This window comes from Tenrec ecaudatus, chromosome 4, assembly GCF_050624435.1.
Source record: "Tenrec ecaudatus isolate mTenEca1 chromosome 4, mTenEca1.hap1, whole genome shotgun sequence".
NCBI classification, from domain to species: domain Eukaryota; kingdom Metazoa; phylum Chordata; class Mammalia; order Afrosoricida; family Tenrecidae; genus Tenrec; species Tenrec ecaudatus.
This window is the reverse complement of record NC_134533.1, coordinates 7,214,064-7,240,442: the sequence shown is the minus strand read 5'-3', so window position 1 is coordinate 7,240,442 and position 26,379 is coordinate 7,214,064. Positions and strand designations below refer to the sequence as shown.

At 56.6% G+C, this 26,379-nt stretch overlaps 2 protein-coding genes across 3 annotated transcripts in view; both read left to right on the top strand.

The window, feature by feature from the left end:
* Positions 1–1,552: 1,552 nt before the first annotated feature.
* SF3B2 (splicing factor 3b subunit 2) lies at positions 1,553–19,195 on the top strand. Its single transcript, XM_075545359.1, has 21 exons — positions 1,553–1,719; positions 1,876–1,922; positions 2,078–2,155; positions 4,118–4,366; positions 5,564–5,681; positions 6,091–6,191; positions 6,526–6,622; positions 6,734–6,825; positions 7,188–7,424; positions 7,505–7,642; positions 7,749–7,829; positions 8,067–8,294; positions 9,063–9,212; positions 9,849–9,938; positions 10,029–10,136; positions 13,380–13,487; positions 13,747–13,889; positions 13,997–14,098; positions 18,268–18,367; positions 18,474–18,659; positions 18,958–19,195. The coding sequence occupies exons 1-21, from the start codon at positions 1,587–1,589 to the stop codon at positions 19,027–19,029; spliced, it is 2,658 nt and encodes an 885-aa protein (XP_075401474.1). The 5' UTR covers positions 1,553–1,586; the 3' UTR covers positions 19,030–19,195.
* A 1,184-nt stretch (positions 19,196–20,379) lies between these two features.
* The window catches only part of PACS1 (phosphofurin acidic cluster sorting protein 1), a 134,203-nt gene continuing 128,203 nt past the window's right edge, over positions 20,380–26,379 (top strand). The window contains exon 1 of one of the 2 annotated variants that reach the window (XM_075545358.1): positions 20,380–20,908. In XM_075545358.1, the coding sequence (XP_075401473.1) occupies positions 20,559–20,908 (350 nt within the window). In that variant the 5' untranslated portion in view covers positions 20,380–20,558. The remainder of the gene's footprint in view (positions 20,909–26,379) is intronic. The other variant, XM_075545357.1, reaches the window with a different exon arrangement.

Here is a 26,379-nt window from a genome sequence, read left to right as displayed (position 1 = left end):
GCTGCTTCCTCTGGGTCATTCTTGGGAGTGGCTTCCCTCTGGGCATGGCAGCAAGTGATTGGGATGGTGATGGAAGCAGACAGGCAGAAAAGGCTTACAAGGTTCCTGTCTGCAAAAGCAGACTGGACCATTGCAGCCAGGGAGGACTCCAGCCAACCTCCTGGTTCAGTCCCTTGGTGAAATGATGTGTGTGTGTGGTGGGAGGTGGTGGGGGGGAGCAGATAGTAAATGAGACTATCTTCTCTGATGCCCCACAAGCCTCACTCCACCACTCCAAAAAAGCTTACTGCCATCAAGTGGATTCTGACTCATAGCCCATCTGTAGGATAAGGTAGCACCATCCCTGGGCTTCTGAGACTAACTCTGTGGTACAGAAGAAAAGGGGGAATATGTCCTATCTTTTCTCCAGTAGAGCAGTTGGTGGTTTTGGACGGCTGACCTTTTGGTTAGCAGCCCAGCCATAACCATGGTGCCACTAGGACTTCACCTCACTCAGTCTAAAACACACACACAGTGAGCCTGGCTGTCAGGGAGGTGGTGAGCTAGCCTCAGAGTGGGAGGGGACCTCTGAACTAGTGCAGGGTGGGGAGGAAAGCCATGCCGTTGATGGGAGCTGCAGGCTGGGCAGGTAAAGGCTTCTGTCCAATTCTCTCTCAGATGGGCTACAGAGGCCACTTTCGGGGAGGGCTCAAGGAAGAAACGCCGAAGGTACAAAACTTGGCGCCAGCCAAGTGTTTCATTTACTGTTTTTCACGAATCTTTATTGAGTGCCAGGTGTTGCCAGACGGTGAAAAAGTCTAGGCACCTGCTCACGTTCTTAAGAGGTGAGAGTAGGGAGGGGCAAAAGGTAAACTTGAGAAGACGAAGGGCAGAGATTTGAAGGTGTGATGCGACTTCCAGGATAGGCAGGCGGGCGATGGCTCCGTTGCGGGGAGGACATTCGAGCCGGCCGGGAAAGTGGAAGACGGGGGCTTTCCTGTCGCCCAGCCCCCCAGGTCGGCAGCTGGAGCTCAGCCCGGGCGGGCCCGCTCGGCGCCCGGCTCCGATCTCCTTTCAGCCCATTCATCCGTGTCTGGGCCGGGGGCGGGCGGGCAGACAATCACACACTGTTTTATCACAGGCATCGACTCTAACCTCCTGCTTGGCGCCCGCAACGTGCGGCCACCGGGGGAAGGGGCCTCTCGGGACTCCCGGGGAACTCGAGCGCCCCGGGCAGGGACGCCTCCTTTGGGAGTCGGGCCGGAAGGTGGACTGATGGCCCTGGTTCCAACAGGCGCGCCGCACAACGCGGACTGAGCAGGGTGTTCCCGAGCTTCCACAGGCAACGGTCCTCCAGGCGTGGGACCCGCGGCGCCCGCCAACTGCGCACTACAACTCCCAGAAGGCGGCGGGACCTGGCCCTCGGGGTCACTGGAGAAAGGGCGCGTGTGTTGGCCAATCACGCTCCCCGCAGGATGGCAGGAGGTGGGCTTCCAGCCGGGAGATCGTCCAATCCTCGAGCGGGCCTGGCCGACGTCACCACCGGAAGTTCCCGGAAGTAGGCACTCGGGGTCTCCGAGTGAGTCGCGCGCCTTCCTGCCGCTAAGATGGCGGCCGAGCACCCAGAGCCGCCCAAAGGGGAATTGCAGCTGCCGCCGCCGCCGCCGCCAGGGCACTATGGCTCCTGGGCCGCCCAGGAGCTGCAGGCCAAGCTGGCAGAGATCGGCGCGCCGATCCAGGGTGAGGAGCGTGGAGGGCGGGAGAGGGCTGCGCGGGCCTGCCAAGCGGAGCCTGGTTACCCCGGAGACCCGGGGCGCTGTGCGCGGCGGGCCCGGCTAGCCTGACCCAGCCCGCCCCTGGCCGCCGAGGTTACCCACCGTGTGTCTTGCCCCGCAGGGAGCCGCGAGGAGCTGGTGGAGCGACTGCAGACCTACACGCGCCAGGTGGGCAGCAGCGCGCCACACACCTGCGGGCCCCGCGCTCCTGGGCCCGGTGGCACCTCACGCTTTGATGCCGCCCGGGTTTTGTGCCTCTTGCCCCTCCATCCCTGTGTCTGCCCAAGGTCGTGATCGGGAGTTGTTTGTTTTCTCTTGGGCAGACTGGCATGGTGCTGAATCGGCCGGTTCTGAGGCGGGACGATGGGGACAAAGCGGCTCCCCCGCCCATGTCAGCGCAGGTGAGGAGACCGTGTCGCGTCGTCAGGGCCCTACTTCATCCTAACGGTAGACACCTCTTTTCCGGCGCCGCGCCGCGTCCTGGGGGTGCCGGTAGTAGATTGCACAGGGAGGGCAGAATTACAGGCCCTTCAATTCTTTCAAGGACCCTGGTGGTGCAGCGGGTCAGGCACTGCTGTGCAACCCATTCGCCTGGCTGCCTATCGGGAGAAAGAGGAGCCTTTGGCCCCGGGAGGAGTTGTAGTGTTGGGAGCCCTACCGAGCAGTCTACCCTATAGGATCTCTAGGGTCGCTGTGAGTTGGAATCGACTCCATGGTAACAGGTTTCCGTTTTTGTTTTTTCTTTCTTGGTTCTGACACCTGCCTCCAATCTCCAAATTCTGCTTGGTGTTAAAGACTCAGACACCTGGGAGTCTGACTTGATCTTGCCCTCCAGCCCGTCACTGCCATCGTGTCGATTCTGATGTGTAGTCCCTGTGGGTTTCTAAGACCATAACTCTCTAGGGGAGTAGAGAGCCTTGCCTTTCTTTGCAGAGCAGCTGGCGGTTTTGAACTGCTGACCCTGTGGTTAGCAGTCCGGCGAGTCGTCACTGTGCCAGGGGCAGTTGGTTGCCCTCTGGGGTGGAGGTACTCACTCCCTACCTCGACACAGTTTCCATGTTGTTGAGTGAGGCATTGGCAGCCAACTCCCCGCTGTGGTGGCCTACGCAGCCCCTGTATTTAGTGAGTCTTTGGGGTTTGTTGGGTCCCCTGCCCATTGGTTCCTGCTTAATGGAAACCCTCACATTTCCCACATTCCCTTGGGTTGAGGTTGGCAGTTCAAATCTACTAGCTGCTCTGCAAGAGAAAGCTGTGACGCTCTGTCTCTGTGAAGATTTACAGCCTTGGGGACCCTGGGGAGCAGTTCTGCGCCGGCCTCTCAGTCCATCTGAGTTGGCATCTACATAAGGGCAGTGGGGTGTGTTTTTTGGTTCTGATCCAGCAGTGGCTCCAATCTGGCATCCCTTGACCTCACTGGATGGAATGATAGGTTCCTAGATGGCTTTCAGAAGTGTCCCCAAACCTCTTGAAAATGTGCATGCAATCTGTTTATCTGGCAATAAATCCTATTGTTTTTCCATCACTTGATGCCCCAGTGTGGCCATCTTCTTCTCTTGATGAATGTTTGGGCCATGCTCTTCTGGAATCCAGTAGTCGTGTGTTCTGAGGTGGTGGTGGTGGTGGTGGTGGTGGTGGTGGTGAGGGTGAGGGGGGCTCCCGCCGATTCTCTCTGAGCTGTGGTAACTGACTCAATGGAGGCTGTAACCACAGCCATTTGTTTCTGGGCTGGATTTTGGGCTCCGATGCATTGGGCTGCCCACAGCAAGGTCAGCATTTCAGACCCTACTGGTTGCTCCTCAGGAGACAGACGAGGCTCCTGGTGCCTGTAAAAGACTTACTGGCCTCAGAACCCCCAGGGGTCAATTTCATTCCCCCTAATGGGGTCCTTGTACCCCATTAGTACCGTACCCCTGGTGTGGAAGTGCTTGCGTGTTGGGCTGCATACCACAGGCTCAGCAGTTCAAAGCCACTGGAGAGAGAAGGTTTTCTAAAACCCTTGTGAAGAAATACTGCCTCGGAAACGCACGGGGCAGTTCTAGCCTGCTTTGTAAGGCCGCTCTGAGTCCAAATGGAAGACTTGCAGGCAGCGAGGGCTGCAGAGGGTTGCTGTGAGGGGGATTGGCCTCTGGCATTGAGTCAGGTTGAACCCTTCGTGGGAGCAGACAGAGGTGGTCTTTCTCCAGTGCGCCGCTGGTGGGTTTGAACTGCCCACCATTCCATTAGTCAAACGCTCAGCCGACGCACCGCCTGGGATCCGTGCATGTGGAGGGAGGGGAGAGGGAGAGCCTGGGGTTCCTGACTTTGGGTTCCAGCAGAACACGCAGACAAGTGCTTCCTAGTTTACACTCGCGGTTTCTTCACAGCTCTCCGGCATTCCCATGCCACCGCCACCCATGGGTCTCCCTCCTCTTCAGCCGCCGCCTCCTCCACCTCCACCTCCACCGGGCCTCGGCCTCGGCTTTCCAATGGCTGGAGGGCCCCACCCACCCAACTTGGGGCCCCCTCCTCCCCTCCGAGTGGGCGAGCCCGTGGCGCTGTCCGAGGAGGAGCGGCTGAAGCTGGCTCAGCAGCAGGCAGCATTGCTGATGCAACAAGAGGAACGCGCCAAGCAGGTGAGGCGAGGGAAGCCCACGACTAGGCCTCAGCAGCCCCCTGAGCTCTCCAGAGAGCTTGATCTGGTGACCCAGGCTTCTGGAAAGGTCTGCACCGTGGATGAGATTGTAGGCCCTAGGCTGAGTGAGGCTGCAGGAAGCAGGGCTAGGCAGGCCTGGCGGGTGTGGGTGCTGGTGGGAGCTTGTTTCTCTTACCAGAACAGACGCGTGCTAGCTCCTGGAGCAGCAGAGCGGCTAATGCCCTTCCCTTACCCTCTGACCTCATGGTGAAGTCCAGTGGCTGTCGCTCAGAGTGCCCACTGTGTTACACAAGCCGCGCCAGGTCCTAGCATCTCCCAGATTCCTACCCCGCACCCCAATCTGGTCCAGGGTGACAGCCACAGCTTATTTTTGTGTGGCCTGGGTGCTAGGCATGGTTGTATTTTTAAAGGGCCGTTGATGACATAGTCTCTGAGGGGGCTCCAGAAAGTTGGGGGCATCCATCACCTTCTGCTTCTATTTTCTCATGAGCTTTTCAAAGCCCCCTTGTCCACGAAACAGCTCAGAGGGCCACGGAGCTGGGCCTGTGCGTCGAGCTGGGCAGAACGTTGGCTGGCCCCAGGTGGCTTTGCCTGCTGAGCCCCTCGGTAAGCAGTGTGGCCAGCATCTTCACGTGTGCAGGATTCGGACTGGCTGTCGGGAGGGGTGCGTGTGGCAGTGCTGAGCAGATGCCAGACCCCAGAGTTGTTCCCTGATCCATGACCTGGGAGTGTTTTTCTTAGAGCTTTAGAAGCCACAGGTGAGGGTGTGGTTAGAATGTGTTTATCTTGGTGGCTTGCCGGCTTGTGGAGCTGTTGAGGTGTAGACAGAAGGTTTGGACGGCTGTTCTTTCTGAGCCCGGGGCGTTATTTTTGGGGGAGGAGATTATCCTGGAAAACAGAGGAGGCAGTGTTGAGCGAGCTAATGAGCTTGATGCCAGGGCTGTCGGGTCCCCCCTGCTTTGCTTAGTGTCATTTCCTGGGCATCATCTCAGTGGTGAGAGGGCACCTCTGCTTACAGTGGTCCCCTGGACGGGTGGGGGCGGGGGGTTGTCAGCCCCAGAAGGTTCCAGATTGTCCTCCTCTGGCCTGTTAGCAGGCAGAAAGCAAGCATTAGCCAGGGGTTGCCTGCCGTGCGGGTTTTCCAGCTGTGCCTCCTCTCCCGTCGGTGCCCTTGCAGGCAGCTGTGTTACTGGAGCAGGAACGGCAGCAGGAGATGGCCAAGATGGGCACCCCGGTGCCTCGGCCCCCACAAGACATGGGCCAGATGGGCATTCGCACGCCCCTGGGTCCTCGAGGTAAGGCCCTGGGGATGGACGAGCACCTCACACCCACGGCCATCCCGGCAGGGAGGGCAGTATAGCTGCTGTGGGGCTCTCGGAGGCTTGAGTCTTCACGTGGGCAGAGCTGAGCGAGCAGCTGGTGGGTTCGCACTGCTGCCCTTTGCTGTTAGCACTGTATTGCATCGCCCACCTCGCTGCCCTACCTCTACAGGCAAAGAGGGGCTGGCCGGCTGCTGCCTCTGAAATGCGCCCTGTCAGTGTCCAAGTGCAACTTCCATCCCAGGAGCCCCGTCCCCACCCCTCCACCCCACTCCCCAGGCATCCTGCTCGGTATCCTCTCTCTCCTGAAGCCCAGCCGCCACCTGGGCTGACTCTTAGCGTGCGTTGCCTCTTCTCACATTGACCTCCTTCTTCATGTCCCTAGTGGCCGCTCCGGTGGTCCCCACACCCACTGTCTTGCCCATGGGGGCCCCTGTTCCCCGACCTCGTGGCCCCCCACCACCCCCAGGAGAAGAAAACCGAGAGGTGAGACGGCTGGTTCCTTCCTCACGAGACTGGGGACTTAGAAGGGAGCGGTTTCTAGATTTTTCAGGATTCTGAGAGGGTGAGGGGAAGTCCGTGGGGTGGTCCTGCTTGTATGAGGCAGGCAGCTGGGTGTGAGAGACCCTGATCAGGGCTCTGGGGCTCCCGGGGTGGGGGGGGTGGGCTGACCCGTGTTGAGCTGAGCCCTCTTGGTGTTGCCGTGATCTGCATTTCACCACCTGGGACGCAGCTTTCCCAGACCAAGACGTAGTGAAGCAGTCCGAGGGTGGGCCAGCCTAACCCCCCACACCTCCCCTGACTGGGCTGTCTCTGGCAGCTGGATGACCCCTCTGTGGGTCCCAAGATCCCCCAGGCCTTGGAGAAGATCCTGCAGCTGAAGGAGAGCCGCCAGGAAGAAATGAACTCTCAGCAGGGTGAGGTCATGGGCTAGGGGAGGCAGGTGGGAGCGGGGCCTGAGTGGAGAGACTGGGCTGCTGGCCAGGGATGCAGGGAGGAGACTGACCACGGCCCTTCCTCCTTCGCAGAGGACGAGGAGATGGAAACAGATGCTCGTTCGTCTCTGGGCCAGTCAACTTCAGAAACCGAGGATGACACTGTGTCCGTGTCTAAGAAAGAGGTACGGGCTGGTGCTGGTGGGGCCAGAGGGACTGCTAGGCCCGGGCTTGGCCTTCCTCAGCGTGGCAGTGAGTGCAGCAGGCGGCAGCTGCCCCTCAGGCATTTCCCTCACCCGCTTATCCCTTGGGCCATTGAGTGCCGAGAACAGAAAGACGGCAGGTGTCCTGGGAGAGGGATGAAACTTGGGGAGTCTGGCTCTAAGGTCGCTTTTTTAACCACTTCATACAGTTTCTGGGGTGGGACAGGGCCTTTGGGGGCAAATTGGGGTCCTTGGGAGGTTGGGGCTGCTGTGGGGGTTTGGGGGTGGGCAGATCCTTGGGGGTTTGGATTCTCTGACCCTGTGGGCTTTCCTCGACTGCACAGAAAAACCGGAAGCGTCGGAATCGCAAGAAGAAGAAAAAGCCCCAGCGGGTGCGGGGCGCGTCGTCAGAGAGCTCTGGGGACCGCGAGAAAGATTCAACCCGCCCCCGCGGATCTGATGCCCCTGCCGCCACCGCCAGTGCCACCGCCACTGACGTGGAAATTGAGTACGTGACCGAGGAGCCGGAGATTTATGAGCCCAACTTCATCTTCTTCAAGAGGATTTTTGAGGCCTTCAAGGTATGCGGGGCTGCCTGCGCGTGCCCGCCGTGATGCGGCCGGCCGCGAGGACAGGGCTTCACTGTCGGCCTCCCCTGCAGCTCACGGACGACGTGAAGAAGGAGAAGGAGAAGGAGCCCGAGAAGCCGGACAAGCTGGAGAGCTCCATGGCCCCCAAGAAGAAGGGCTTCGAGGAGGAGCCCAAGGACAGCGATGACAGCAGCGACGACGACGAGCAGGTGGGCCGCCCACCCGGCCCTCGGAGCCCCTCCCCGCAGGGTGTGGGCTGGCGGGGAGCTGGTGCCCATGGGGTGCTGCCTCCAAGCAAGGGCTGCTCTCTCCCAGGAGAAGAAGCCAGAGGCCCCCAAGCTGTCCAAGAAGAAGCTGCGTCGCATGAATCGCTTCACGGTGGCCGAGCTCAAGCAGGTGAGGCGGGGCGGTCCCGGCAGGGGCTCTGGAGACTCCTGGGGCAGCACCTTGAAACCAGCCCCCAAGGAGAGCTCTGCCCCAAAGTTCTGCCCCGTGGAGTGGTGTGGCGTGGCGTGGAAGCGTCGGAGGAGGCATGGGTGGCTTGGGGTACGGTGGGTCCCTTGGGGGCAGAAGGGGGGCTTTGCTGGGAGGTCAGGCATCTTCTCTGGAGGCGCCTGGTGGGGTGTTTTCCAGTTGGTGGCGCGTCCCGATGTCGTGGAGATGCATGACGTGACGGCGCAGGACCCCAAGCTCTTGGTGCACCTCAAGGCGACTCGCAACTCCGTGCCGGTGCCACGCCACTGGTGCTTCAAGCGCAAGTACCTGCAGGGCAAGCGGGGCATCGAGAAGCCGCCCTTCGAGCTGCCGGACTTCATCAAGCGCACGGGCATCCAGGAGATGCGAGAGGCCCTGCAGGAGAAGGTGAGCGAGCCCGCTGCTGCCCGCCCGTGGCAGCCTGGGACACGTGGCCGCGTGGGCAGGAGCAGGCCGATGGCGCCGGAGGGGTAGGCCTGCCACTGTGTTCGGAGCGGGCTCTCTGCTAGGCACCTGTGCTTCCTGTCCTTACTGGGGCCTCTCACTTGTGTCTGTTTCTCTGCCGCTGAGGCCGCTCTATCCCTGGGTGGTGTGCTCGAGTCCTGTGCTCAATTGGACGTGAGGGTCCGCCCAGAGGTGCTGTGGAAAAACGCTCTAGCAGTCTGCTCCCAAAGAATTAGCCACCGGAAACCCTGGGGGCCAGGGGCCAGTCCCCGTCGGTGCCACAGCTTCGTGGTGACGGGCCCTGTTGGAAGCGCCTATGCAATGTTGCATACGTGGTGTGCAGCACAGCCGTGCGCGGGGTACAAGAACACAGGGAGAAGCTCTGTCCCCAGCTGCGCTCCGGGCCGCGGTCCTCTCCAGTGGCAACCAGCCGCCCCAGTCTCTTGGCATGAGGGAGCCACCCGTTTGAGGCAGGCATCGGTTTGTTAAGTCTCGATGAACACGGTTTATGTGACATGTTGGCTTGCTAGCCACAAGGTTGGTGACTCAAATCCAGCCAGCTGCTCCCAGGGAGAAAGATGAGGCTGAGCAACCCTAAATCAGATCCTGTGTAGTGTCGCCATGAGTCAGAACCACCTCGGTGCGGGGGGCTGGGTTGGGAAGAGCCGACCTGCTGGCAGCCGTTCACGGTGAGCCCCGCGCTTCCCGCAGGAAGAGCAGAAGACCATGAAGTCCAAGATGCGAGAGAAGGTCCGGCCCAAGATGGGCAAGATCGACATTGACTACCAGAAGCTGCACGACGCCTTCTTTAAGTGGCAGACCAAGCCGAAGCTGACCATTCACGGGGACCTCTACTATGAGGTACGGAGGCGGGCCGGGCAGAGGCAGGGCTGAGGGGACTCAACGGTCAGGACTCGGGGAAGGGGGCGCAGTGTCCCCATGACCTTAGAATTGCCCCCAACTCCCCTCGGATGTCTTGGTATCTGAGGTGTGAAAATGGGTGGCGGGGAATGATGCCGGGCCTGTCTGAAGTGGTCCCTGCTTTCACCAGGGCTGGTCCAGAGACAGTTACTTTCAGGAAACATTCGACATTGGGGGTGGGAGACGCAGTTTAGAGTTTGCTCCCAATCCCTGAATTATTGTCCTCAGGGTATCTTGGGCTCTTGAAGGTGGGGGGCTCTCGGCAATCGTCCTGCCGAATGCTCCCAGGTGGGAAAGCCCCCCCGCCCCCCCAGCCTTCATTTGTCTGGGTTTTTCCAATGTGTTAGTGATGGTTTTGGGATCCCCGCCTCCCTCCCCCCACCCCCTCCAGCCATCCCTCCATTCAGTCCCTTCCGGAGAAGAAGCGACAGGGATCAGAGCAGGAGCCAGGGGCCCTGAGTGTGACATTGTGTCCAATGTGGGTGGAACCGCACATCTTTGCCCCTGCCCTCCCGCCATTGAGCTCAGAGTGAGTGTCCGGTATCCACAATGCAGCTGGCTCTGCTTGTTCCTCAGGGGAAGGAGTTTGAGACGCGGCTGAAGGAAAAGAAGCCAGGAGATTTGTCGGATGAGCTAAGGATCTCCCTGGGGATGCCGGTCGGACCAGTGAGTGTCAGCCTGGCCCGGGAGGGGGTTGGGGCGAAGGAGACGTGGGAATGGGGCTGAGCAGACGGGGTCCTGTTCTTTCCTCTGCAGAATGCCCACAAGGTCCCTCCCCCGTGGCTGATTGCCATGCAGCGATACGGACCACCCCCGTCGTACCCCAACCTGAAGATCCCGGGCCTGAACTCGCCCATCCCTGAGGTGAGCGCTCTCCTGCTGCGCCTGACTGCTCTCCTAACACCCAAAGCACCAAAGGTCTTGCTTTTTAATGGAACCCACAGGGCCGTCACTAGTCGATCAGAACAGATAAGTACAGAGGGAAACTCACGCTTCCTCCCCTTGAAAAGAACCCAGTGAACGTTTGGTGAATGAATGTGTTTCCGTATGTACAACCACATAACGTGCGCACACAGACACACACCCAGCATCATGTGCACACGTGTGTGGAAATGGTGAAATTAACTGACGGTGTTCCGGCTTAGCTCGCCCTTGAAGATCCTGGGCGTAGCTGCTGACTTCCGGCGGTTTGGGGACTTGGACTCATTCCTCCCGCGTTACAGGCAGGTCACATTGTTTCTGTTCATGTTCTTGCCACTCACATTTTATTATTCCTGCTTCTCTGGAAATAGTGCTTTTGACTTTGATTGTATCAGAAAAAGTGGAGGAAGTCGTAGGCCAAGTGTGGCCGTTGCTCCCATTAGCAGAAAGTGAGCCATCGACACCGTGCGTGTGTCTGTATTGACTTGTGATGCTTATAATGCATCCGCCCAAGATGGAATGTGAAAGCCTCACCCCAGGAGGTTACGTTCTTGTCACTGTTAGTGCCCCTGTGTTGGTTCCAAGTCCCCGAGACTGCGTGCACAGAGACTGAAACACTGCCCCAACCCTCCCCAGCCTCACAGTTGTTCTGGGTAAGCCCCTGGTTGCAGTCGCTGGGCCCGTCCATGTCACTGAGTCTTCCTCGTGTTCCCTGACCGTCTACTTGCCCGAGCACGATGTTCCCCAGGGACCGGGCCGTTCTGACAGCCTGTGCAGAGAACACGAGGCGGAGCCTCACACCCTGGCTTCCAGGGAGCATTCTGGCTGTTCTTCCCAGACAGACGGTTGCTCAGTGCTCTGTCGACAGCATAGTCGGCAGGCCCTGCCCAGCTTTCACCTGCACTGCAGGCAGGGGCCTGGCTCGAGGCAGGCACAGGTTGGTTGCTTTGAAGCCCTTCTTGGTTTGTTTTAGGTCTTTTGCAGCAGATTTGCCCCATGCAACACTGCCTCTGATTGAGGGTCTAAGAACCATGAACTTGACAGCTTGCATCTTTTCCACTGATTAGGACGTTGTTCATTGGTTCAGGTGGGAGGTTGTGTTAAGTCTGCATATTTCATAGTTTAATTAGGCCTAATTAGGATGCCTGGGGTTAAACACTGGCGAAAGGGCAGCTCTTTGAGTCCCCAGAATGTGGCAGGGGTCCCTCTGTAAAGACTGGTGTCCCGGAAACCCTGTGGGCAGTCCTGCTGTGGACTCAGGGTTGCGCTGGGTCAGAATGGACCACCGCCGTGGGTTTGAGCTGTGTAGACACAGCGCCAACGAGAGTAACGCCAGGTCCCCGCCGAGGGGACATGCGTAGCTGTGCCGTATTTGTGAAAAGAGGACGTATGCAAGGGACCTTCCAAATGTTGGTAGAAAAGCTCCAGTCTCTCTTAGCTCCATTTTTGGATGGAATTAAGCTTTTTGATGCCCCCCCCCCATGCATATCCTGTTGAAGGTACTGATGGTACTTGTCGGACTGCTGAGTCCCTGCTCCAGAGACACATGAGGCCGTCTGCTCTTGGAAACCCTCCACAGAGGTGGAAGCTACTGCGGCTTTGGGTTTTCATGTATGTATGTGTCTATGCGTGTATGTATACGAGGGGGTACCCCCCCCCAAGAAAATGGAAATTTTTTTTAATGAAACAGTCTTACACCTTCAAAGTACTCTTCATAACACTTGATACAGTTGCTAAATCAGCATGTCCATTCTTGGACACATTTTTTCAAACTCATCTGTTTGGATGGCTGACCGCACCTCCCTCGGCTTTCCTTCACCTCTTCATCAAATCACTGCCCTTTCACGTGCCTCTGCATTCGTGTAAACAAAAAGAAGTCAGTCGCACAGAGTGAGGTCAGGTGAGGATATTGTGGGGGGGGGGTGGAAGTGGGGGCGGAAAGGCATGCTGTTTTTTGCCAAAAACTGGTGCACTGAGATGGCTGCATGAGCAGATGCATTGTTATGATCGTAAACCAGTCCCCCATCAGCCACAAATCAGGCCTTTTTTGTTGCACACCATTACACAATCTTTCAGAACCTCTGAATAGAAAGCTTGATTAGCAGTCTGACCTGGAAGAACGAACTCCAAATGCACGGCACGTTGACATTTTCCTATGCTAGGAAATGAGGTTTGTTATTAATCGACATTTCACCTTTTTTGGAATTAGAAAACCACTCATACACTTGATATTTTCCCATAGCGCCGTCCTTTGTAAGCTGTGTTCAACATTGCGAGTTTCTGCAGCATTTTTCCCCAGCATGAAACAGAATTTCATAGCTGTTCGCTGTTCTCTTAAATACACCATCACAAAAGACAAGGTTTGAGCAAAACTGCTCTTACGAAAAAATTCACTGACCACAGAGAACCATCCCAGGCGATGCCACTGGGTGTACTAACTCAGAGTGAGTTCCGTGACGCTCGCCTAGAAGGGTCAACTGTGTACTACAAAAGTTCCACCCTGTGCTGTTCTGGGTTTTGGGGGTACCCCTTGTACATACCACCCACGCGTATACACAGAGAGGTGTACCTGTTGGCATCAACTCTGTTAATTTTGAATAAAAATGCTCACACGTTTTCTTGAGTTTGGCAGGAAGGAGAAGAGGCATCGTCAAACTTCAGATCCCAATTGGCATCTCTTAGGGGATTGGGTTCTAGAAGGTGGCGACTGGGGAGAAGCAGGGGCAGGTCTGTCTCCCTGGTAGAGCATGGACCCCGTGCACCCGTGCTACACCCGACTCCATCCTGCTGCTTCCAGGTTTGGGTGCTTATTCCATGTACCCTGGGTGCTTCCTATCGGTGCCTTCTGCTCTGCGGTCGGGGCCTAGTTCTTGAAGGTTCATTTTAGGTTCTGTGGTGGTTCTCGCCCTTAGGGCTGTAGTGTGCGTTTGAGTCCATGTTTGTAATGTTTCACTGTGTTTTCAGTGGAAGGTCACACTGGAAGTGCAGTTCCCATCCGACACTCAGGACACACATTGCTCAGCAACTCATGTTTAATTAAAAAAAAAAAAACGAATGTGCCCGGATCCTCTTTGGTGGCCTCCTGGTGGTGTTTCCAGCACTCAGGTTCCCTGCCACCTTCTCAGCTTTGGGTCCTGCTTCTCCGTACCCTTCAGAGTCACCCTGACTCGAGCGCCTCCCTTGCAGAGCTGCTCCTTTGGGTACCATGCCGGAGGCTGGGGCAAGCCGCCCGTCGATGAGACTGGGAAGCCGCTGTACGGAGACGTGTTTGGCACCAACGCTGCGGAATTTCAGGTACTGGCCTGCCCTGCTGGGCTCGGGCTCACGCCATGAGGGTGTGACATTGTGGGGTCCAGGCTCCATTCCCTGGGAGCTGGGCCGTCGTGGAGTTGGTTAGGGTCCACAGAAGGGCTCACCAGGCATCCTCCCCAGTCGACTGACGAAGCTCTTTGTGAGTCGGGAATTCTTGCCTATCTGTGCTGTTGCCTCTCTGTTGACAACTGAACTATGCTGTGCTGTAAACCTTTGTTGACGAGTGAATGATCTTGTTCAGACCAAAACCGAGGAGGAAGAGATTGACCGGACCCCCTGGGGGGAGCTGGAGCCCTCAGATGAAGAGTCTTCAGAAGAAGAGGAAGAGGAGGAGAGTGATGAAGATAAGCCAGATGAAACAGGCTTTATCACCCCTGCAGACAGGTAGGCGATGAGGGCAAGAGGGAGCTTGCTCTTACAGGGGACAGGCTTCCTTTGCGGGGGTGGGGAGAGCCCTCTCCTTACTCCCAAGCTTGTCCCCCTCTTCCCAGTGGTCTCATCACTCCCGGAGGATTCTCGTCAGTCCCAGCCGGCATGGAGACACCCGAACTCATTGAGCTGAGGAAAAAGAAGATCGAGGAGGCCATGGACGGGTGAGGGACCCGGGGCAGAGCCTGCGATCTCGGGGGTGGCTCGCTTCTTCCTTTCTGACACCTGGGGCACATCAACTCTGTGCCAGGCACGCCTGGGGGCACCAGCTGTGATAAGAAGGAAGACATCGAGGTTGTTGAGGAGCCAAAGAACGAAGTCATTTCAGAGGCGGTGGGGCTGGTGAAGGAACCTGCTAACCTCACGTCCCAGCTTGGAACCACCAGCTGTTCCTGGGGAGGAAAGGGGGGCTTTCCCTTCCCATAAAGCATTGTAGTCTCCAACTCACGGGCCCTGTCCTGTAGGGTCGCTGTGAGTCGCCATCCACTCTGGCAGCGTGTCTGAAGCAAGGGGACTTGGGGAACGGGTACAGAGGATGCTCTGGGGACTAAAGCACAAGCCGGGCAAGCAAGGCCCAGATCCCGAGGACAGGCCCTGGCCTTGCGAAGGCCGGTGTCTTGAACTTCTGTTACTAAGTTACTAATAATCCTGTGGGATTATTAGGTCTTAGTGAAGTGGGCATTTTTTAATATTAGAAGATGGTGGTTTCTTTGGTCCTGTCTGTTCTTCGTCCCCTTAGTACTTTTCTCACTTGTCTTTTGGGTGAAGTGGATGTTTGCCGGTGGCTCCGCGGTGTCTCCTTTTGAGTACAGCCGCCAGTCCAACGGCTAATCTTCATTTTTGTGTCACTGCTTTTCCGCCATAGGTGATCTCAGGAGATCATTTTGATTCCAGATTCAAAGAGCATCTCAAAACGATTGCCTCAGGGAATCTTCTGGTCTCTGGTGGTCCAGTTAGTCTGAGATTTTGGGAAAGGATTTCCGTTTCCTTCTGCATTTTCCTCCCATTCTAACCAGGAGCATGGATTGTGCCTCTGGTCGGAGTGAGCGGTGGCGGTAGTAGGGGGCACCATCTAGTTCTGACTCAGGATAGTTGAGCTTAGCTCAGCCTAACAGACTTGTTTCTTCTCTGAGCTTTTTTGTTACTTTGTTACTCTTGCTTCTGAGGAGTTGTGTCTTGGGCTTTTTTTTTTCTTTTTAAGGGTTATTTACCTACAGTGATTTATCACTTCCAAATAGTCCCTGAATCTTCCAACAGTTAGCTGCCAGTTCTCAGACCGTCTGACCTTTGCACTGTTTTCACACATTTTGCTTTAAATCCCTTATAAATCTTACGTTGTTGGATTCTGACTTTTAGAAGACTTACAGTCACACGTCCGTCCAGTGCTCATTTCTTTCTGCAGACCCAGGTTGTCAGCGCCCATCATTTCCCTCCTGCTCAGAGAGTGGTTCTGAACCTTCTTCCTTTGTGGGTCAGCTGCTCATGCATCTGTTTTAGCTTTTGAAGAGCTGGGGGTCGGGTGTGTGTGTGGAGGGGAGGCATGAAGTTTTGAAAGATATTGGCTGGGTTTAAGATTCTAGGTTAAAAGGTCATATTCTACTGCCTTCTTGCTTGTGTTGTTTCTGACAGGAAATGCTGTCATCTGTATCTCTCTTTTTAAACTTGATGGTGACTTTGGGTGAAAGTTTACAGAGCAGTTCTACATGCAACAATTCCTAGACATTTTGTATCTCATTGGTTGTGAGTCCTCCGCAACCCTGTGTAACATCACTTCTCCCACTTTCTCTCTGTGCTTCCTGTTTCCAGCTCGCCTCCTCCCCTCCTCCGGCTGAACTCTGTCCTTGGGTAAACGCTGCCTTTTTGATCTCAGAAATGTGTGCACTAGTGTAACTGTTCCCCACATAGACCTCTGACTGGCCGTGGGGCCACCAGAGTGAGTTCCATTCCAGACCTGAAGGGGGATTCAGGCCCCACCGCCCTGGCCAATCTGACCAGTAAGCCTGGTCTCTTCTGTGACTGAGCCTTTCCCCACGCGTTTCTCCCTCTCTGTGTAGTGTCTGCTAATGTGATATTTTAGCGCAATTGGTACTGGTAGTTGGGCACCATCTATTTCTTCTGGTCTCAGGGCAGTGGAGACTGATGCTCCTGTGGCCCCTTAGTCTATTGGACTAGTTGATCCCATGCGTCTTCGGCTTCATCACTCTTTAATCGCAGGGGGCCGCGCACGAGCTTCAGGCCACTGTGGGAACGACAGCTGACGCCTGCCACCTTGATCTTTGTCTCGCTGTGCAACATGCAGTTTTCCTCTGGCTGTTTGTAAAGATTTTCTTTGTGTTGCTGCTTTGTAATGTGATTATGATGTACCTCGAAGTATTTTGCTTCATGTTGTTCAGGCTTGGGAGTTTTTAAGCATCTCTGATAAGTGGATTTGCAGTGTTCATTAATTTGGGAAAATGTTTGACTGTTAGGCATTTTTCTTTTTCCTTTCCTTTGGGAATTCCATCTACATCCATGTGGATTAGGTCTCTGAAAATCTCACTGCAGTTTTCACATGTTCATTTTCTCTCTGTATTTCATTTAAGAAAATGTTTGCTGTTCAAGTTTGCACGTCTTTTCTCGTCAGTTTTTCTTCTGGTGTGACTCCTATCCATAGCCCTTATTTCTAGAAGATTGATGAGCTGGTCTTGCACACACCGTGTGTGACTGGAACTTGTAGGGTGGATTGTCGTCATAATTCTCTCCACGTATTTGTCTGCTGATCCCGGCATCCCTGTCCGTCCTCAGTCAGGTTTAGCTTGATTGATTATTCTCATCATGGACTGAGTTTTCTTGCTTTGCCTGCCCCATCAGTTTTGACTGGATGCCAGGCGTTGTGGCGTTGGGGCCCCAGGTATTTTTGTAGCCCTGTAAGCCCTGGGCTCTGTTCAGGGACACAGTGAAGGGCCGTGGGAAACGATGGAGTGATCATCTCCGGCCTCGGCTGCTAAAGGCCGTTACGCAGCATGAGATGAGTGTTGTTTCATCTTCCCCACGTCTGAGGCGCAGGCCCTGTGCAGGCTCCCAGTGTTCTGGAAACCATGGAGATTCGCAGCCTTGTTCGTGGAATCGGCACATTCCCAGACCCGAGTGAGTGCCAAGCATACTGCCACTAATCCTCTTGGGCGGTTGTGGCTCTGACCGTGGCACTTCCTCCTGCCCCCTGCCAACCAGTACTTGCCCAACAGTCCTCGAGGAGGGCCCAGGGCAGGTCCCTGGACTTCTCTGGCCTGGGAATGTGAGACATCTTGGTCTGTCAGCTTTATCTACAAAACCACAGAGCCCCCAGGCTCTGGGCTCCCCCGTCTTGTTTTGTGGCTGGAAACTCAGTGCAGTGAGCTGGGGCCATCAGAAGGTTCGCACTTGGTTGAGTTTCCCTCCGGTTCCATTGCCCCTGTACCATGCTCTCAAGGCCCCTGTGATGTCTGCTGTCCCTGTGACGTTGGTTTGGGCAGAGGGGTCAATCTGATTTCTGCTGTTCCGTGTCTGAAAACGGAAACCTCAAAGCTTTTCATATTCAAGGACAAAAAGAAAATGGGTGTGTGTGGCTGGAGCAGGTTGAGCAGGAGGCTTTGGGTGTAAGACTCAGAAGAAAGGTCTTGGCGAGAAGTTGGGGTTGTGTGCCACCCCGCCTGAGTTTTATTCAGAAGGTTCACACTGTTTCAGAAGAAGAGGGACTGCATCTGAATTAGGTGATGCTTTTAGTTGTTTTAACAGTTTTCAGTGGCTTATGCTTCACCCATCATACAGTAGTTCAGTGGCAGTGCACTGGGTTTTAAGGTCTGATTGCTGGGCAAGGGGAGGAGGGAGGGGAGATGGGAAGATGTGGTGAGGGGTGCCAGGGTGGTAGATTACCTCCTCTATTTAGAATTTAATGCGAGAAGTAGGTGATGGAGGCTACCCGGCTGCCTTGGAAAGGCTGGCAGTGTGAGACTTCTGTGCATTACCACTCCAGTCACAGTCTTGGCCAAGAACTGCTGCAGTAGCCTTCTTTCTCCTCTTTTCTCCTCTCCTCTCCTCCCCTCCCCTCCCCTTCCCTCCCCTCCTCTCCCCACCAAAATTCTCTTGGAAAATCTCAGCCTCTGGTCTCTGGCTCTTCCTATGTGGGAGTCCTCCTAGGTCCATGTACAATTGTAGGCCGGAGTGTCCCTGAGCCTTCCTGGGCCGACACTTTCCTCTCCAGGGAGTGTGGGGGTGGGGAGGGGGACCTGGTGTATGCTACCGAGCTTCTTTGACTGCTGCTGCTTCTGGACACTTTTCCATTTGGGGACCGAGTCAGCTCCATTGTCCTTTGCAGGAGTGAGACCCCTCAGCTGTTCACTGTGTTGCCTGAGAAGAGAATGGCCACTGTTGGGGGAGCCATGATGGGATCGACCCACATCTATGACATGTCCACTGTGAGTACTAGAAGGTTGGGGGGAACCGGGGCTGGGAAGGAGGGCCAGAGCCCGGGCCTCGCTGCCTCGCCTCCTCGCCAGGTGACAAGGGCCTGCTCTCTGCTAGGTAATGAGCCGCAAGGGCCCGGCACCGGAATTGCAAGGGGTAGAAGTGGCCCTGGCACCCGAAGAGTTGGAGTTGGATCCCATGGCCATGACCCAGAAGTATGAGGAACATGTGCGGGAGCAGCAGGCGCAAGTGGAGAAGGAAGACTTCAGCGACATGGTGGCTGAGCACGCTGCCAAACAGAAGGTGAGAGAGGACCAGGGAGGGCTGGGTGAGCCCCGGGGACCAGGTCCTGCTGTGTGCAGTGCAGCAGCGCCCTCTAGTGGTGAGAGCGGACCTCGTGTCTTCGGCTGCGCTGCCTTGTGGCCATCCCAGGTGGACTCTTGGGATAATGGAGGGAGCAGGAGGTGGGAATAGTGTCCAGGTTCAGCGAGTCCCCACAGAACTAGTGGCCAGCAAGGTGTCCACTTTGTTTTTCAGTTGAGGCGGTACAGGAGGAAGGTGGTTTAACCCCTTGTGATCCATGTCTCTTTCTCACCTACAGCAAAAGAAGCGGAAAGCCCAACCTCAGGACAGCCGTGGGGGCAGCAAGAAATACAAGGAGTTCAAATTTTAGACACCCCTCCTCACATCCAGCTTTCCTTTAGGCCCTTTCCCTGGACGCGTGGCCGTCCTGCACACATAGAGCCCAGGAGCCAGCCCACCCGTGCTTTGCCCAGGGCTCCGACTTTCATGTTCTTTTTCAGACCCCTTTTGTAAATAAAGCCTGTTTCCCAAAGAAAGAGCCGACTATGTAACACTCCTGGTCCCCATCAGCCGACAAGGAATGAGCATGACATGGCCACTTCCTAGGGCCATTGGGCCCGGGGGCTGGCTTCGGGATCAAGTGATGACAAGCCGTGCTGTCCCTAGGTGCTAGGAGAGTGGCTCCGGGTCTAGGCTGACCTTCCCACCTGCCCTTGGGGGAGCATAAATAGCCAGCTTAGCACCCCGGCTGGGCTGGGCTGCACTGCACAGTGCAGTGGGCTTGGGAAGTAGGCCAGGCCAGGCTCCCTGCTGGGCCAGGTCAAGGCGCCCTGCCCTCTATTCTGAGGGACCAGAACTCAAGACTCAGGTTGTCCCAAGACCAGGTGAACTTCCCGGTGGTTTCAAGCAGCATCCATCTTTGGAACTTGAGGCTGCTGGGTGAGGGCCTTTACTTTGTCCAGATTCTGGACCCCTGGCCTGTGGGGTGCACTCAGCACTGGGGTGGCGTGCACAGCTGTTGTCCTAGTGGGGGGGGGGATCAGGAGGATGTCTACCATCCCTCCGGTGGTGCTGGGATAGGAGGCAGGAGGGAGTGTGGAAGACTCCTTGGAAGATGTGGCCATTAAGCTAGGTTTGGGATCAGGAGAATTTCAATAAACGATGAAGCAGGAAATAGTGGAGGAAATGGAGGGTGGGGGTGGGGTTTGAGGGGAGCGCCGACCCAGTAGCGGTGGTTTTGCAGTGAGTGGTGGGCGCCCTATGGGCTAGGGTGGCATCGTCCCTTTGGACTCTAGGCCCCTGCGCTGTCTGGGAGAGGCCTCTCCACCGCCCCGGGCCCGGCCCCCCCTGGGCCAGTACTGGGCGCAGGGCTTGGGGGCAGTGGCTATTGCCGCCGCCGCTGCGCGCTGGGGCCTGACTCAGGCACCGCGGCAGTTTCCTCCCGTCCGGGGCCGCGCCCCGGAAAAGCAGGGTTTCCGCTGGCTGGGTGGCCGCGGCCCCGGAGAGGGGGAGGGCCGGGTCGGGCGGGGTCGGAGCCGCCGTCGCGGTGTGAGAAAGCCAGGCCGGCCAAGGCAGGCGCCCTCCTCCGCGGCGGCGCGCGCCCACCGGCGCCCGGGCGCGCGCGCGAGGCCCCGCCCCTCGGCTGGGTGGGGCCGCGGCCGACGCCCCGCCCCCGGCCCCGCCCCCCAGTGTCTCGGCGGCGCGAGCCGCAACAGGCAGCGGCGGGCGAGCGGACGCCAGGCCCGCGCGTGCGTGCAGCCTCTCGCCGCGGCTCGCTCGCTCGCGCGCTCGGCGGCGGGCTGAGGAGACGAGTCGCGGCCGCTGCCGCCCGAGAGGAGGCTCGAGTCCGCTCGGCATCGTTGGATCCCGTCCCCCTCCCTCCCTTCACCCGGCCGGGCCATGGCGGAGCGCGGAGGGGCGGGCGGTGGTCCCGGAGGCGCCGGGGGCGGCGGCGGCCAGCGAGGCTCGGGGGTCGCCGCGTCCCCGCCGCAGCCGCCGACGCCGCAGCAGCAGCCGCCGCAGCAGCCGACGCCCCCTAAACTGGCCCAGGCCACCACGTCGTCCTCGTCCACCTCGGCGGCGGCCGCCTCCTCCTCGTCCTCGTCCACCTCCACCTCCATGGCCGTCGCGGTGGCCGCGGGCTCCGCGCCTCCCGGCGGCCCGGGGCCAGGCCGCACCCCCGCGCCGGTGCAGATGAACCTGTACGCCACCTGGGAGGTGGACCGGAGCTCGGCCAGCTGCGTGCCCAGGTGAGCAGCGGGAGCGGCCGAGGCCGACCCCCCACACCCCGCAGTCCTTCCGGCCCCCTCCCGGAGGGGCGACCCCAGAGTCCCCAGCCCCCCTCCGCCGGGGCGGGACCACCCTCCCGCCGGGGCCTTCCTGCTGGCCAGTGACCAGTCGCCCGTGGAGGGAGAGTCGCTTCCCGTCTCGCCGGCGCCCGCAGGCTGTACAGATGCTACAGCGATGGTGTTCTTGCCCCATCGTCGGAGCAAACTCGGTTGTCTGTCACCTTGTGCCAGGTGAAGCCCAGAGGAACCCTGGGGACTTACAGGTCGGCGTCAGTCCCCACGCCCAGCCACGCCCGTCCCACTGGGCTCCCCGGTTTGGGGACAGTGTCGTGTGTCGTCAACTGTATTTTCCATCCTCCCTGGACCCCCCCACCCGGCCACAAATTCTCCAGCCCTGCAGGCCCCTAAAATGACTGCTTTGTGTCCAAATGCCATCACCTGGGGACTTCCCTTCCCACTGGCAAATTGTGGCCGAGTGTGGGTTCTTTTCTGGTTCTGTAGTGACAAGGCTGGGGTTTCCAGCTCCTTGGGGACAGGGCAGTGTCTTCCAGAGGAGCCCATGCCGTCTAAAGAGTGGATCTGGTTTTTCCCAAGAAGCCCAGAGAAGTGCCCGGAGATCCTCTTTTTGCCACCTCTGGGCTGTCCATCCTGTTGCCTCAGGCTCCTGGGCTGACACTTCACCTGCTCTGAGAGGCCTGGGCAGCTGGACGTGCTAGGCCCAGCTGGGGTGCACAGGCCGGCTTGCCCACACCTCTTGTGTTTTGCCGTTTTTCCCTTTTACGTTGAATTACTGTGTATAGAGCGGACACCCACTGTACCTGCAGGTATCATGTGGAAAGAGGGACGAATTGGGGAAGAGAGTCTTCGGCCTTGACTCAGCAGAAGAAATAGAACTGTACCAGCTCCATGCTAGGCCTCAGAGTGCCCCCTTCCTGACCACATCCCCTCCTCCCTCCCTTCAAGGTAGCCAGCCACACACTGTTCAGAAGGGTGTGTTTCAGCAGTGCCCAGGGGAGCTCTCCTTGAAGTACAAATGTACTACCGATGGGCACCCAAATGCAACACTTTCCCCCCTGGGATGGTTTTGGGTTTTTCACCAGGTGCCTTCTACTGCCCTTTGGGCTCCACGCTTCACAATCACTAGCTTTCGGGGTGTTTGGTTCTCACGCAACATGAAGTTTGGGAGATTCATCAATGTCCTCCCTGCTGTCTAGAATCCCGCCCCTGGCCCGCTCTGTGAACCTTTCTGGAGGGTTCTGGTTGGCAAAGATGACCCCCTGCGATGCCATCCGTATTTATCCTGCTGCCAGGACTTCTGGCCCTCCTGGGCAAAAATTTCTTAGGGGATCTCTAACAATTCTGAGGGTACATTGAATCGGTTTAAGGACCGACCCTGGAAAAGGCCGTCATGCTTGGTAAAGTAGAGGATCAGCAGAAAAGAGGAAGGCCCTCGAGGAGGAGATGGGCTACACGGTGGCTGCAGCCATGAGCTCACGAGGAGCAAGGATTGTGCGGATGGCGCCGGACCGCTTCAGTTCTGTTGTACGTAGGCTTGCTGAGGATCAGCACCGACTCCGTGGCACCTGACAGCAGTAGCAACTTAGATGTGTGTAGCATTACCTGGTGACAGTTCAGATGGGTCTAGACCTCGTGTGGAGTGGTCTGGAAATTCACTAGATAAATCTCTACTCCTCTCTCCGTGCTCCTCCTAACACGTGTTTCAGCGTTCATACTTTACTGAAGTGCGGTTTCCTCCTTCCTCGGTCCTTAGGGGGAATGAGGAGCCGCATGGGTTTAGATGGCTATGACCAGAGCCCTAACCCCACGCTCAGGTGGGGGCTGAGTGGGTGCTGGGCCGCCTCTCCCCATTCATGCAGGCCTCTTTCTACACAGGCCCGTCTCCAGCCAGTGTTTTCTAATCCATCTCTTTCAAGCATAAAACGCTGCGTCCTTCCTCCCTGGGTCTCAAGCCTGCCTGCCCTCCCGTCACCTCTGTCGCCTGCTCGCTGGACAGCCGCCTCCTGTAGCTCGGTGGATGGGAAGGCAGGAGCCCAGTGTGTGCAACAGGGGGGCATAAGGGCAACCCCTCACTCGCTGCTGATCTGTCACTTGCTCCTAGACCTTGGTCACTGGAGAGTCCTCATGATAAATGAGTAGCCCAAGAAACCGCCAGCCATCTGGGCCCAAGGGATCACTGTTATGCCAGCTTGGCGTGAGGGCACGAGACTGGCCTGTTGCGCCCACGAGCAGGGCGCATGCCATTATGTCTTGTCTACTGACCCACCCTTGAGACCGTCAGCTGTCCCGCTCACACTTTGTTTTCTGGCCAGCACCCTCCTTGAGGGACCCTTGTGCTCCTTGGAGCCTGCTGCACTCTCCGCTGGATGGAAAATAGAACCCTGCCAGGGCATAAGTGGCCTGCTCTTGGCCACTCCTGTGAGGGTGGCAGGCCATGTGGTTAATTGGCCCTGGTGGCCGGTGGTGGGTGTTTTGGCAATGTGCACACTCGGCCTGCAGCGCAGGATCAACGCCCCTGGCCCACACAACCCAACGTGACGCAAACCTATGAGATCTGAAGGTGCTTTTAAGACACGGAAGCGAGGCAGGGGATCGAAAGCTAGGTAAGTGTCAGAACGTCATGGGGTCCGGCCTTGTGACAATGTGAATGTCGTTTACCGGGTGCAGGAAAAGAGTAGATTGAAGAGAGGAATGTGGGGAGTCGGTCCTCACTCCCTGACCCCAAACACATCTCGTGCCATTTTCTCTCTTGCTGCCTACCCAGTTGTCACCAGGTATCAGGTAGTTTGACAGGCATGTCTTTGGAAGGAGTGGACTAGTAAGGACAGACACTTGCCATCCCATCCGTCTTTAAACAGATAGTCACCTGTAGGTATTAAGTAAGCATGGCTCCATAAACATGCCATTTTCTCACAGAGCCTTCAGAACACAATTTACCTGGCTTTCCACCTTGACTTGTGGAGGACTTAAAAAACAACATGTCCCCTCCTCATCTTGTCCTTTGCTCATGGGGACCCCCAGCTGTGCAGCGGAGAACTGCATTAGAATTCGCTTGAAAACAACAACAAAACTCAACAGCCTTTTCTTTTAGGATCCTTTTCAATAAGGATGAGAGCTGGAAGCCGGTCCTCTGCCCTGTACTCTGATCAGAGGTAACACGGGCGGCATTTCTCCAGCTTTTCAGTTTCATTTGTAAAAGTTTAGGGACTACTTCTGTCAAGTCATTGATTTCCACGGTATCATCTTTGAAACAAAAAATGTTGTTCAGTGGATGAATAGCATCCGTGCCATTGAGCTTCAGTAATGAGGCTGTTATTTATTGCCAATTAATCTCACTAGCATTTCCTGAGTAAGATGGATCCCTGTCCACAATTAGGAATGAGTGGTATGGAGAGATGGAACGTGGAAAGGAAAAATCCCACTCGTGTTCCTGTTCCGACTGGCAATTCCCACTCCTATCGCTGTTCCCTAGAGGTACCGTTGTTGTCTTGTAGGACTCTATCCAAGAAGCTGGCTTTATTTCAATTCCTGTAAGAAATCCGTGGCCTCCGAAGCTATTATCGTTTTTGTTTCCTGTCTTTGAAGCCAGCCTCTCCTAGCAGTTCCTCCAGTTGTGGGGGTGGGCAGTGGTGTGACACCTCTTGGGGACCAGACGGCAGGTTGCTGGGTGCTGAAGGCCGAGTTTTGGAATCCTGATTCCCGTCTATTGTGGCGTTGTTGTGGCAGGAGAGGCTGAAAATGAGAAGCCCTTGCATTCCCTAAGTGGCATGAAACGCACTGGTTCTTAGATGACAAGGGTGCACTGTGTGATGTCGCTTACCCTCTGTCAGACTGGCCTTTCAGCACAAGGCCACAGTTGCCCAGCCTTCTCTGTAGGTGTCCTTCGGGAGAGAGTTAGGCTTCACCCTTGATTACGTTAAAAAAAAAGAAAGGAAGGAAACAGTTCATCTTCATTGGATGTAAGTGTTGAAGCAGAGATGGTGACTACAGTGAAACTGGCATGACAGTTGATATCTGGGGACAGTGGCCCGTCTGACCAGAAAAGCCCAGGTTGACCAGGACATCGCTGCTCTGCTCTTATCACCGACTTCACCACACCTCAGTTTTTCTACCCACTGGGAGAACACTCTTAATCACCGTTATTTGAAGAGGTGGTTGAGGTAAATCTAAAATAGAACCTGTAAATCCACAGAAGAAAGCAGCTTTTAGCTGATGGATAAGAAGTAAATGTTAGCAACTTGGTGAAATTTCTGTTATTTCCTAGTGATAGAAAAATCTAGCCCCCACCCCAAAGAAAAAGAACAAAAACCCAAAGTCGTCATCGTTGAATCAATTTCTGACTCGTCTCGGCCCTATTGAACATAGTAGAGGCACCCCAGAAGGTTTCCAGGGCTGTGGGTCTTTCCGGAAGCACACTGCCCCATCCCTCTCCTGTGGAGTGGCTGGTGGATTTGGACCTCCGGTCTGTTGGTTAGCTGTTAGCCCCTGCACCCCAGGGCACTAAGTCTCCCGAGGCAAATCTCACATGGAGTGCTGTAACAGAATCGCCCTGCTATCAGGGCGGGACTGGCTGGCCCTGCGTGAGCTCAGGTTCCTTTGGGCAGAGAGAGCCGACTCACACGGCCCGTCGTGCGTGGATTGGTTTACAGGTCTTTTGCACACCTGGGAGGGTATGTGATTTGTTTTTACAGTGCTTTGCCAATGCTTCGCTAAGCCCCTCTGGCTAGTGACTGCTTTGGTGTACCCCAAGGAGCCCCAGGTCTTGGTGCTTCCCGCCCTCACGAGTCTTGGCCGGGCCCTGACCTGACCAGAGCAGGCTCTGGGGTGCTCTGGAATATGGAGGTGCCTTGGCTTGTGTCTCTGTGACCCCATTTGGGAAATCCTCCAGGAATATATAGGGTGGCAGTCCCAGAAGGATCGGCTCGTGTTGGTCTTGCTCCGGTTTAGGATTTGGAGTGGTTGTGAGGGCTTGAGACTAGTCTGAGTTTGGAGCTGGTCTTAGATGTCTTGCAGAGGGTCACCGGGCTGGAATTGAGCAAGGTGGCACTGCGGGCCCTGCCTTCTCCAGGCCCAGCGGTGGAAAAGCCCGCGGCGTTGCCGGCCATTTTGGAGACCAAGATGTGTGCTGAGTGTCCCCGCGGACAGTTCCAGGGCAGTTTTGTTCTCCTTCATCAGATTACAAACCAGAGAAGCCACAATGTCAGGATGACCACTTAAGCCAGGGCTCTCTTTTCCTAGGGTAGTGGAGGAGAGAGGGTAACCGAAGGTACAGTGTTACTTCACCTGCAAGGCTAGAAAACGGTGGCTAAAAGCATTCCATGTGGCATTTGCGTGTGTCTAAGATCATGAGCTCTTTTACTCTTTAAAGCTCTGCTCGCCAATTCAGCAGCCGCTAGCCACAGAACAATTGTGTA

Coding starts and splice junctions, on each gene's coding strand:
- SF3B2 (XM_075545359.1), top strand. CDS start 1,587: ATGGCGGCCGAGCACCCAGAGCCGCCCAAAGGGGAATTGCAGCTGCCG. Junction 8,295..9,062: donor GAGAGGCCCTGCAGGAGAAG/GTGAGCGAGCCC, acceptor CGCTTCCCGCAG/GAAGAGCAGAAGACCATGAA. Junction 18,368..18,473: donor ACATCTATGACATGTCCACT/GTGAGTACTAGA, acceptor GCTCTCTGCTAG/GTAATGAGCCGCAAGGGCCC.